This window comes from Meles meles, chromosome X (genome assembly GCF_922984935.1).
Source record: "Meles meles chromosome X, mMelMel3.1 paternal haplotype, whole genome shotgun sequence".
Taxonomy (NCBI): Eukaryota; Metazoa; Chordata; class Mammalia; order Carnivora; family Mustelidae; genus Meles; species Meles meles.
Genome location: NC_060087.1, coordinates 112,965,209 through 112,977,688, shown reverse-complemented (window position 1 = coordinate 112,977,688; position 12,480 = coordinate 112,965,209). Strand labels below are relative to the sequence as shown.

The window sequence follows — 12,480 nt, the reverse complement described above, 5'->3', positions numbered from 1 at the left end:
TAAGTTTTTCAACTTAGGTATTAAGATTCTAGGAGCTAGGAATGACGCATCTTTGCAAATAGTCCAGTTAAATGCTACTCAAAATGTTTGCCAGGAGTTAAGGACAGAATTGAGAGTAAACATTCAGTAATTTTAAAAGTGATTTGACATTGCTGTGACATTTTTATCATATTTCATAAACTGTCAGTCTGTAACAACTGGGAAATTTAAAAGATAGCTGTTCCTTACCACAAATGGCTAAGAAGTATTTGTTTAGCACATATTTATTTAACCAATTCTTACTGTGCATATATTCTGTGCCAGAAACTATGTTGTGGAGATAGAGATAAATAAAACAGACTTCCTGCTCTCTGTAACCTTATGAACTAATTGGGAATAAACATTCCAAAATGACTAACCATAAAATAACATGAAAGGTGTTAAATTTGTGCTTGAGCAAAATGTTATTAAGTGAAAGAAATGGAATTAAGTCACCATCCAGGGTTACACAGAATAAGATAAACTCTGGGGAGGGCTTCACTGAGTCAATGACTGTAGATCTGGCCCTTGGAGGATGAGTGAGATATTGCCAGACACTGCAGGCAGGAAGAACAGCACATACAGTAATAGATGCATAAAAATTTTAGAGAAAGAAACTGTTGTTTTCCTGGAGTATGGGGTCTATGAAGATGAAATAGACAATGGGGATGGAGAGGTTAACAGGGGCCCTGAGTAATGTTGTGTATTCTATAGGCAATAGGGAATCTATTCCTAATCTTGGAGTGCAATTATAAAGAGGGGATTAACATGAAGAGATTTTTTCCTTTAGAAAAGTCACTTTGGAGACATTGACTGGATGGCTAGTTTAGCGAGAGATAAGATTGGAATAGAGAAAAATAGAAGCTTGTTACAGTCATTCTGGTAAGGGTTGATGAGCCCATGAACTAAGACATAAGCATTGAAGACAAATAAAAAAGGGATGGATTTGAAAGACATTGGGAGATGGAAAGGAGAAATGCGTTGGGGGAAATCAGAGGGGAAGACAAACCATGAGAGACTGTGGACTCTGAGAAACAAACTGAGGGTTTTGGAGAGGATAGGGGTGGGGGTTGGGTGAGCCTGGTGGTGGGTATTAAGGAGGGCACGTATTGCATGAAGCACTGGGTGTGGTGCATAAACAATGAATTTTGGAACACACACACACACAAAATTAAATTAAATTTTTAAAAAGATATTTTAGAGAAAAAAACCAATGCAATTCAGTAAGTGAGTGGTTGTCACAGGTAAGTGAGAAGAAGATGTAAAGGCTAACATGGAGGATAATGAAAATCCCATCATGAAGCCTTTGTGATGTGCTTTTGACTTTGTAACATCTAACATCTATGATCTCATTTGCTCTTTCAACCATTCTGAGGTAGGTTAAAGAACATATTTTCCCCTTGTTTGACACATGCAGTCCAGAGAGGTTAAGTGATTTACCCAGAGTTTCATAGCTCATTAATGGTGGAAACCAGACTAGAATCCAGACTTCCTGACGCCTAGTCATGTGCTTTTCCGACTCTCATCATGATATTGTACTGAAAAAGTGCTTGACCTGCTGTACACGTTTAACCAGAAAAAATTATTGTGTATTCCTGGTGGGAAAAGAAAGAGGAGAGAGAAAAGGCACACAGTGAGATGAGCACCAACTACTTTTGAGTCTGTTGAGATTTCAGTAATGTTACTAGTAACACTATAATAATAATAAGAAATAGGTAATGTTTATTGAGGGCTTATTATTCCCAACCATAGTTCTCAGAATTTTATAGAAATAAACTGAATTAATCCTCTGAACAACTCTATGAGGTCAGTCCTATGATTCTTTTCCTGTTGTAGAGGAGGAAACTGAGGCAGGAAGTTGCCCAAGGTCATGTATCTAGTAGGCCAAGGTCAGAGTTTTACCCTAGACAGTCTGAAAGCATAGTATTTTTTCTTTGCCCAGCAACAGTCTTGCCTTCTTTCTACTCCTCTTTTCTAAGGACTCCTCAAACCCATCAGGTACCTATCAGAAAGAACATCTAGGTGTCAGAAGAATTGTGTTTTTATCAAAAAATTAAACTAAAATTTTTATTGAGGTATAATTGACATATAACATTATTTTAGTTTCAGGTGACAACATAATAATTCAATATTGTATGTACTATGAAATAATCACCACGATAAATCTTGAATTATATTCTAGTCCTACTCTTGTCTACTGTTGACCTTGATAACATTACAGACACTAAATCTTTTTATATGCAAATGTCTATCATAATATTAATTATAACACCTATTTGCTTGTTTCATTAAATTTAGAAGATGATATGAGATTCGCCTGGGTGGCTTGATTAAGCATCTAGCTTTTGGTTTCAGTTCAGGTCATGATCTCATGGGTCATGATCTCACGGGTGGTGAGATTGAGCCCCATGAGGGGCTCTGCACTCAGTGGGGAGTCTGCTTGAGATGCTATCTCCCTCTCCTTCTGCTCTCTCTCACTCTCTCTAAAATATATAAATAAATAAATCTTTAAAAAACTTAGAAGGTAATATGAAGTAATAATACATTCAAGAATAAGATAATTTATAAAGTGTGTAAGGTGCTTTATAAACTTAAGAACTAAGAAGATATAAATTCATGCAATAATTTTGGTGGTGTTCATGTCTTTCTCTCCACCCAGAGAGTGAGTTCTTTGAGGGGAGGGAACAAATATGTTTTCCCCACCACTTCATCCATGACAATAGCATGGTGCCTGCTGTATAGTAGGTGTTCCATAAATACGTATTGAATTAATGATGTATGGATGAATGTTAGCATGCACAGGTGAAGGAGTAGTGTTGGAATGCACTATTGAAAAAGCAAGTAGGCACTCTAATTCCTGGCATCGTAGGGTTATGTGATCCAGACATTATAATGACAGCTAATGTTTATTGTTTTTTAACTATAGTATAGGACAGGCAATTTTCTAAATGCTTTATATGAATTGAGTCATACAATTCTTTTTTAAAAACGACTATTTATTTATTTATTTATTTGAGGGGTGAGGGGCAGAGAGAGAGGGAGAGAATCTCATGTAGACTCCTCACTGAGCATAAGCCTGAGCTAGGGCTCAATTCCATGACCCTGAGACCATGAGCTGAAGTTCAATCAAGAGCTGGACACTCAACAAACTAAGTCACCCAGGTGCCCCAGAGTCATCAATTTTCATGACCAAGCTATTAAGTGATATTCAAAACCACCCAATCTTTTCTTTATTAAGGTTTTATTTATTTATTTGTGAGAGAGAGGGAGAGAGAGACAGAGAGAGCATGAGTGGAGGTGGGGGCAGAGGGAGTGGGAGAAGCATACTCCCCACTGAGCAGGAGCACTGAGCAGCCCAACTCCGGGCTTGATTCCAGGACTCCAAGAACATAACCTGAGCCAATGGCAGACACTTAGCCAACTGAGCTCCCAGGTGCCCACCAAACTATCCCCATCTTTTTCAGCTCTCACCCCTATTACAAAACTTAGAAACTACTTTTCCCACACTCCCTTGACAGTAACATTCAGTTTTGGATTTCACCCATAAAAGGTACTCACAGAAAGCTAGGCAAGCATAAGAAAAGTAGATACCACCATTGGTCCTCCTGACATTGTGTTTAGGTGCCAAACAAAGATTTAGGTGGCTTCTGAGTATTCTACTGTGAAACATGAACTTTGGTGTGGTCGTTAGTTGCAGTTACCTCATGCTCCTAAAGCTTCCCAAGATTTTTGCAATTCCTCCAACAGTCTGAGGTTGTTGGCAATGTTCCCTTACCAACGTTCCCTCTCACAGCCCTTCCAATGGCTTTGTAGGTCTCTAATTCTCTTTGTTAAATACCTCCCTGCTTGAAATAACTAGAGTGGTTTCTGCCTACATGATCAAATGCTGAACGTAATAGTAGGTCCTTCTATTAGTCCACTTAGGTAAAGGGATTGAAGTGTAGAAACTGACTCGAACAAAGAAGATCTGCAGAATATAGATCTGAATCCAATGAGTCTGACTCCAGGGCTTGTACTCTAAATAGTTATACTCTACTATCTTTCTTCAACTGAAATCCCAAATTCTATGAATGGGACACGGTATCTTTTTCTTAAATCCCCATTGGAAAATACTATTTGGAACATGTTTTTCAGTTTATAAATTTCTCCTCAATTCTGGCAGAGTTACTTTTGTTTCAAACCAATCTTTATTTGTTTTCCAGGCTGAAACAAGGTAATCTTCACTATCCAGCTGCTTGGGATGTGGGATGCACAGTGGAATGTTTCTCACAGTGTATGTGATTGATCAAGTCAAGAAGTGATATTCCCCCTTAGGAGTTTTTAACAATCCAGAATTGATTTCCTTTCCCAACATCCAGATAGAGTTCATTTTATATTTAAAATGAATTAATATCAAGGCTGAATTAGATGGCCTTTGGGGTTTAGATACCTGAAAACAGAATGTTAGTGCTGGAAGTGCCATACCCATGTTAACTAGCTACTATGTATGCCTACTTCTTCAGTCAAAGCTAACATTTAAAGTCAGGCAGATAGATCTATATATATTGATCTGGAGGAATGTCCATGATATATTGGCAAGTGGAAAAAGCAAGCTGCAGAGTAAATTGATAATATGATTCCATTTTTTGAGACAAGGAAGAAAATATAAAATAACACCTAGATGCAGAACGTTAGAATTGGAAAGGTCTTTGGGTAGCAAAACACAACCTTCCTATTATACTGATGAGCAAATTGGTCAGAGACTGGTATAACTAAGGTCACACAGCTAGTTAGTAGCAGAATCAATCCAGAGCCCCCATCTCCAGATTCCACTATGTCCCTCTGCCTGTAGGCTGTGCCCTACCAGTAAGTCAATAAAGAGACAAAGCACCTAGTGACAGAGCTACCATTTTATAGTAGGGGCACCATTAGTGAAAATATGATTAAACCAACTTGTGATAGAGAGTGTAATATTTCTCCCCTCAAAGGCAGAGTTATTAAAACAAATAATCTTTTGGTGGGAAATTTTCCATTTTATTTTGTAGTAAAAAATTTAAATTTGAGTACAGTTGACACACAATGTCACATTAATTTCAGGTGTACAACATAGTGATTCAACATCACTATACATTACACACACACTATACATTATGCTATACTTACCACAAGTATAACCACAATCTGTCACTATGCATCATTATTATATCATTGACTACATTCCCTATATATTGTGCCTTTAATTGCTGTGATTTATTCATTCCATAACTGGAAGCCTGTATCTTCTACTCCCCTTCACACATTTTGCCCATCTCCCACCCCTTTTCTCTCTGTTCAGTGGGGAATCTGCTTCTCCTTCTAACTCTCCCCCATCTCATGCTTGATCTCACTCTCCCTCTCTTTCAAAAATAAATAAATAAATAAATAATCTTTAAAAATAAAGTCTAAAAGCCACTGCATTATATCTGATAATGAGGAATGGATTTTTTTAAATGTGTCAAATTTGTGCAATGAAATATTCAGCAATAAAAAGGAACAAGCTACTGACACAAACAACAATGTGGATGATTTCAAAAGAGATCATACACATATGATTCCAGTAACAGTCAATTCTAGAAAATAAAAACTAACATATAGTGAAAGAAATTGTATCAGTGGTTGCCAGGGTTTAGGGTGGGGGTGGGGTGGCCTATGAAACAGCACAAGGAAACTTTTGGATATGATGGAATTGTGTGCTGATTTAGTGGACATCTGTTAAAATTCATAAAATTGCACACTGTAACTGGATGAAGTTTATTGTATGTAAATTATTCCACAATAAATTTGATTAAAATCACTGCATTAAATAATCTCTAAGGTCTCTAGTGTGGGTACAGTGAATAGGACCTGAAATCAGCCAGATCTATACTTAAATATTGGCTCTGCTCTTTACTGGCTCTGTGCATGGACAAAGTACTTAACCTCTAAAGTCTCAGTTTCTTCTTCTCTAATCCAACTCAGTTATGGCTTGCCTCCTGTTAACAGTCATAGGAAATTCTCTTGCTGCTCATGTCTCTTCTGTTAGTGAGGAAATGATTCTGATAAGCTGATTTACCTAAAGTTAAGTGACCTAATGGGTGACCACTAGAATGTCATATGTAAAACAGAGCAAAAATAATGCTTCTAATGGAAATTCAAGACTTTGTAGGGCTAATATTTTGGGGTGGGAGTACTTCCTGAAGCTTCTCAGATGATAACCATCTGCTCCACCAAAGGTAAAGTCAGAAATCAGACCCTTTAAACAATATTTTACCATCAATGAGGATGTAGCTGATGTCTCTAAACTAATAATGAACCATGGAACACTACATCAAAAATGAATAAAGCACTGTATGGTGACATAACTATACACACACATATACACATTACATGTATATGTAGTATATATATATATATATAGTTATATGTATACATACACATACAGTGTTTTATTCATTTATGTATGAAATTTAGAAACAAAGAAGGCTCATGTTCCTTTTTTTTAAGATTTTATTTATTTATTTATTTGACAGAGAGATCACAAGTAGGCAGAGAGGCAGGCAGAGAGAGAGGAGAAAGCAGGCTCCCTGCTGAGCAGAGAGCCCGATGTGGGGCTCGATCCCTGGACCCTGGGATCATGACCTGAGCCGAAGGCAGAGGCCTTAACCTCTGAGCCACCCAGGCGCCCCAGCTCATGTTCTTTTTGCCATAATTTTCCTCATTGCCCCTCTAACATCCTTGTTTCTTAGGCTGTATATCAGGGGGTTCAACATGGGTGTCAAAGCCCCATAAAATACTGAAATAAACTTGTTCTTGTCAGGGGATGACTTTGACTGAGGTTTCATATACATGGAGATGGTTGCCCCATAGAAGATTGTCACCACAGTCAAATGAGAGCTACAGGTAGAAAAGGCCTTGAGCCTACCCTGGGATGAGCGAATCCTTAGGACAGTCATGGCAATTCGGACATATGAGAGAAGAACAAATCCAAAGGGTAGGAGCAGGGTGAAGATACCTGTGGTGAGGATCATAAGCTCATTGCGGCTGGTATCAGAACAGGCCAACTTAAGTAGGGAAAGAATCTCACAAACAAAATGGTTAATGATGTTAGCTCCACAGAAGTGAAGCTGCAGGGATAAGACAAGCATGGTAGTGAGCACAAGTGATGCTCCCCATGAGGCAGCAGCCAGCCAGACACACACTGGGCCATTCATGATCATGAAATAGCGTAGGGGATTGCTGATAGCAACCATACGGTCATAGGCCATAACAGCCAGTAAGAGACACTCTGCTGTGGCCAAGAGCAAGGAGACACTGATTTGAGTCAAACATTGTGGGTAAGAGAGGTAGGGATGGGTAGAGAAACAATGTACCAAGGCCTGGGGCATAGAAGCGGTTCCATAGCAAAGGTCTAAGAAAGACAGATTAGTAAGGAAGAAGTACATTGGAGTGTGAAGGTGGGGGTCAAAGTAGATAAGAAAGATGATAAATCCATTCCCCAACAATGTACTCAGGTAAGTTATCAGCACCAATGTGAAAAATGTGACTCTCCACTCAGGATAGTTAGAGATTCCAATGAGGAGAAACTCAAACACTGCTGTAGCATTATCTATGACCATTCTTCCTATTTGCTGCTATTCATTGGATGTGTGCCAATAAGGTTGCTTCATTTTACCTGTAAGAATGAGAATAAAGAGGGAGGGTTGGTGTGAGAAAAGTGGACATAATTAGGGTGTACAGGATCATTCTTTGTCTTTTTCAAAAGATAAGGAATACAAACGAGATATCCATTTTTGGGGGGTATCAAAACAGCTGACTCAGTCTATCTCCTTTTTATTAACATATAATGTGTTATTTGTTTCAGAGGTACAGGTCTGTGAGTCATCAGTCTTACACATTTCACAGCACTCACCATAGCACATACCCTCCCTAGTGTCCATCACCTGACACCCTATCTCTCCCTGCACCCCTCTAGCAACCCACAGTTTGTTTCCTGAGATTAAGAGTCTCTTATGGTTTGTCACCCTCCCCAGTCCCATCTTGTTTCATTTTTCCCTCCCTTCCCTCCCATGAGCCCCTACCCTGCCTCTCAAATTCTTCACATCAGAGAGATCATATGATAATTGTCTTTCTCTGATTGACTTCTTTCATTTAGCATAATATCCTCTAGTTCCATCCATGTCATTGCAAATGGTAAGATTCTGGTGTTTTTGATGGCTGCATAGTATTCCATTATACACACACACACATATCACATCTTCTTTTTTTTTTTTTAAAGATTTTATTTATTTATTTGACAGAGAGAGAGATCACAAGTAGGCAGAGAGGCAGGCAGAGAGAGAGGAGGAAGCAGGCTCCCTGCGGAGCAGAGAGCCCGATGTGGGGCTCGATCCCAGGACCCCGAGATCATGACCTGAGCCGAAGGCAGCGGCTTAATCCACTGAGCCACCCAGGCGCCCCACATCTTCTTTATAATATATATTTTATATATATTTGTGTATGTATATTATAAAGAAGATGTGATATCCATTCATCTGTTGATGGACATCTAAAATGAGAACAGAGACAAAGCTAGAAATTTCTTCCTTCCCTAGGAAAATAGCAAATTCCCCATCCTTTTGAAAATAGTTATATGAAAAGTTTTCCATTCCTCTTCCACCAGATAACCTTGGGTTATTTTTTTTCAAGTAAGAAGAAAAGAAAGGGAGGCCATCTTCCTGCTTCTCTTACTTGTTCCCCATTTTCTAAAACAACTTCAATCAGCTTATGTAACTGAACTCTAGCAAGAGGGTACCTTCTGACACTTTAAGCTAAAATATTGCTTATTCTTCTGTTTGTTGGTCACTCCTAAATTGTTCATGCCTCCATTTCCGCATTGCACTACTATCTACCACGGTGTTTGTCATAGAGTGCTACAAAGTACTTTATTGATCTGAACTGATAATATGTAAATGGAATATTTCATGGAATCCTTGAGGTCTGTGCAAACCTTCTGCTACTATCCCTGGTTAGATTTATGTTGCCAGCTTCTCCTGAGTTTTTTGTGCTGTTGTTGCTGAGTACCAGTTAAGAGTGTGAAAACCTAATGTGACGTTTCTAAAAGTGTGGGTGGTAGGAAGAGGGCTTGAATGACTGACCTATCCGAAAAGGCTTTCTCTTTCCACCTTACCACTCTCTTTCCCCTCGGTTTATGCTTTTCTTATAGCATGTTCTAATATTTGAGATTATATTAATAATTTTATTGCTTGTTTATTATTTGTCTCCCACTCAACTGTAAATTTACTGAAGACAGGGACCTTGTCTGCTTTATTTACTGGTGTACCTAGTATGGTGCCTGGAGCATTATAGAGACCTGACATAAAATGAATGAATGAATAAATAAATATATAAGTAAATAATTTCCATTATTGTCCAGATATTATCCAGAATCTAACTACTCCTCTTGTCACCTGCACTGCTGTCCTTTATTCCAAATCATCACCATTACTCACCTGAATTTTGCCAGTGACTTCCTTGTTGGCTTCACTGTTTCTGGCCTTGCTCCCATTCAGTTCAAATGATTCAGTTAAATTGTAAGTCAGATCAGGTCGCTTTTCCATTAAAAAACTTCAGTAGTTTCCCATTTTAACCTAATTGAATGTCAATCTCCTTATTATGACCTATCAGGCCCTACATGGCTTGCTTCCCAATTACCTCTCTGACCCCAGTTCCTATTACTCTTTTCCTTGCTTACTTTGCTCTAGTCACATTGGCCTCCTCATTGTTCCTTAAACATTCACAGCACATCCCTTTCTCAGAGCCTTTGCTTTCTTCGATTTTGTTGCTCTGTATGTATGAAGCCCAGATCCTTGCCTGGCTTATCATCTTACTTCCCTCAGGTCTTTACTCACAACAAATCTTTTTAGTGAGTCCTTCTTTGACCACCCTGTCTAAAGGTTCATTTATAGCCTCTGACATTTTATACCCCACTTTCCCACATTATTTTTCTCCTTAGAATCATTATTTCCAGCACATGGTATATTTTAGCTGTTATGTTTATTGATTATCTCTTTTAACTAGAATGTAGTTAATGAGGACAGGGAGTTTTGTCCATTTAGCTCACTGCTGTATGCCCAAAATTTAGAATAGTGCCTAGTACATTGAGGGTACTCAAGAATTACTTGATGAATGAATGTGTGAATGGAGCTCTTTGCCTGTTCCACACTGAAAGACAACCTCTCTTCTTCTATCTGATTCTTCCCCTGACATTGTTGTTTATATACCAAATACCCTTTAATGTTTATGTACTTCTTCATGAAACTAACTCTTCCTTTTCTTTCTAAACTTTTCCTTGAAGTTCCTACTACTCACTGGCTATGTCTCTGGATCAGTTCCTTCCTTTCACTGGCCCAAATTTGCATTTGCAAAGATTCCATAGCTCCCTTACTGCCCTGTCTTGGCCTCCAAGAACCTATCCCTGTGTCTCATTCTCTACTTTGTCAGCCTCTCAAACAGGCTAAGTACACAAGAATGATAAATCCACGGATATAAAAGTTTATGGCGCTTTGGAATTGGCAAATACATGCAAGGGGTGGGGAGGCTGATGACCTGTCTTTGCAGGAGTGTCATCAGAGCGTGAGAAACCTAATGCTCGTTCTGTTTTCATTTATTATGGGACTCTGAGAAAGAGGTTTCCTCTTGGATTGCCTCTCCCTTGCAAGTGAAAATTGAGATAATCATTTCCATAATGGTAAAATGAAGAAAGATGAGAGTCACAATGAAGACTTTTACACTTTAACTTTTACACTTAAAGTTTTACACTTTAAGTTAAGTTTTAAACTTAAAATAAGTTTAGTATAGTCATGCCCTGTATTTCCTTGAATGGTCTATATTTAATTCCCAATTATCTATACATGCACCACCCACAGTAGAAGATCTAGAAAGATGAGGGGCGGGCTACGGATGGGAGGATGAACTGGTTTTGTATAGAAGTAGACAGCTGATTGTTACACCATTTAAAGGTCTCTGTTCTCCTAGAATTGTTTAAAACACATTGCTTTTACTGTTAAATATTAAATATTGATAAATACATGTTTGCTCTCTTTTATGTGAATCTATCATTCCCAGTGGGCTGCAGGATATATTCTGTTTCTCCAGTATTGATGGAAATTTTATAAAGAATTTATCCCTCTGTCTTCAAAGAGCTCAGTAGAGTAAATTGATGAGCCATTTGACTAAAAATTGGTGATCAATCTAGGTCCCTGGGAAGACTTGTTTTTAGATGGTGTTAAGCTAACAGATAGATATTGGGATCGAACCCATGACCTTGCCTCCATTAGTACTGTGTTTGGACCCATAGAACTTAAAATTGATGACAGTTTCCCTTTCTTACTTAAATGCTACTCAGCCTCTTAATTGAGGGGGTTTTTCTTCATTGGTCTGGGCCCTGTCCTCCAAAGACAATGTTGATTATTTCACCCTAGAATTATCATTAAAAGATTCCTGGCAAACTGGACCCAGCATATTTCCCATCTGAGTCTTGTCACCTGTAATTATTTATAAGGCCTAACTTTTCTTCCAACTAATGGCTGCCCCTTGACTTCCTGGAGTTTGCCCATGTCTCATAAATGGTTAGAGGAAAAAATTTGGGAGGGGAGAGAAGAAATTGGAGCCTTTTCTTGTTACTGACTCACCATTGGAGGTCTGTTTGAAGTACCACTAGTTGCAGTAGAATGAGATTGCCCAAAAGAATAATTTTTCACATTGTCAGGTTTGGAATAGTGATGATTTTTCTGCAGACTTTCATGGTGGGATTTCAAAAGCCTTCCCAGGTTCTCAAACTCCCAAATGCCTGGAAACCTCTGAAGAAAGAAAATTCTTTTGGATTAGATCAAATCGCAACTGTCAAACACTCAGCCCTTGGTAATGGTATCCAATTACATTATATAATTTCTTAGGCAAACATTTATTTCACTGACATTTGACCACTTACATCGTTGTTCAGTCCCCCTCAGAAAAATTGTAACATAAGGAGGATTAAGGTCATCTGAATGTTTTTCATCAAGACCCTTAGGTTATTTCAATTTTCAGTCTGCTAGGTTAGATATCTTTCCCCTCTTGGCAATACTTACCTACCTATTATCTTATCCTGATGAGCTGGAACACAATTAAGTCAAATTGCCACTTTCTTTAAAAAAAGAAGGAAATGATAGCAAAACATGCTGTACCAGGGCTTTAAACTAAATTATATAACTTTCAGGAGATGTCCTGGGCTGCGTACCTACTCTACCCCGGTTTTCTGCTCTTTCCCCACTACTTATTTTCAGTGCCAGAGAGTGAAAATATGCAACCTGAAGACTCCAAGGACTTGTGCATCTCTCTGTCAGCAAAAAGATCTAATGACAATCCCTTTACTCATTAAAGCTGGAAAACAGACCCAGCCCATTTCCAAAGCATCATCCTGGAGTTGAAGCTCAAAAGCCTTTTAGT

At 38.5% G+C, this 12,480-nt stretch overlaps 1 protein-coding gene across 1 annotated transcript; it reads right to left on the bottom strand.

Annotated features, from left to right (window-relative positions):
* Window positions 1-6,704: 6,704 nt before the first annotated feature.
* LOC123934545 (olfactory receptor 13H1-like) lies at window positions 6,705-7,631 on the bottom strand. The gene has a single exon (XM_045994711.1). It carries the CDS (start codon window positions 7,629-7,631, stop codon window positions 6,705-6,707), a length of 927 nt encoding a protein of 308 aa, XP_045850667.1.
* Between the last annotated feature and the right edge of the window lie 4,849 nt (window positions 7,632-12,480).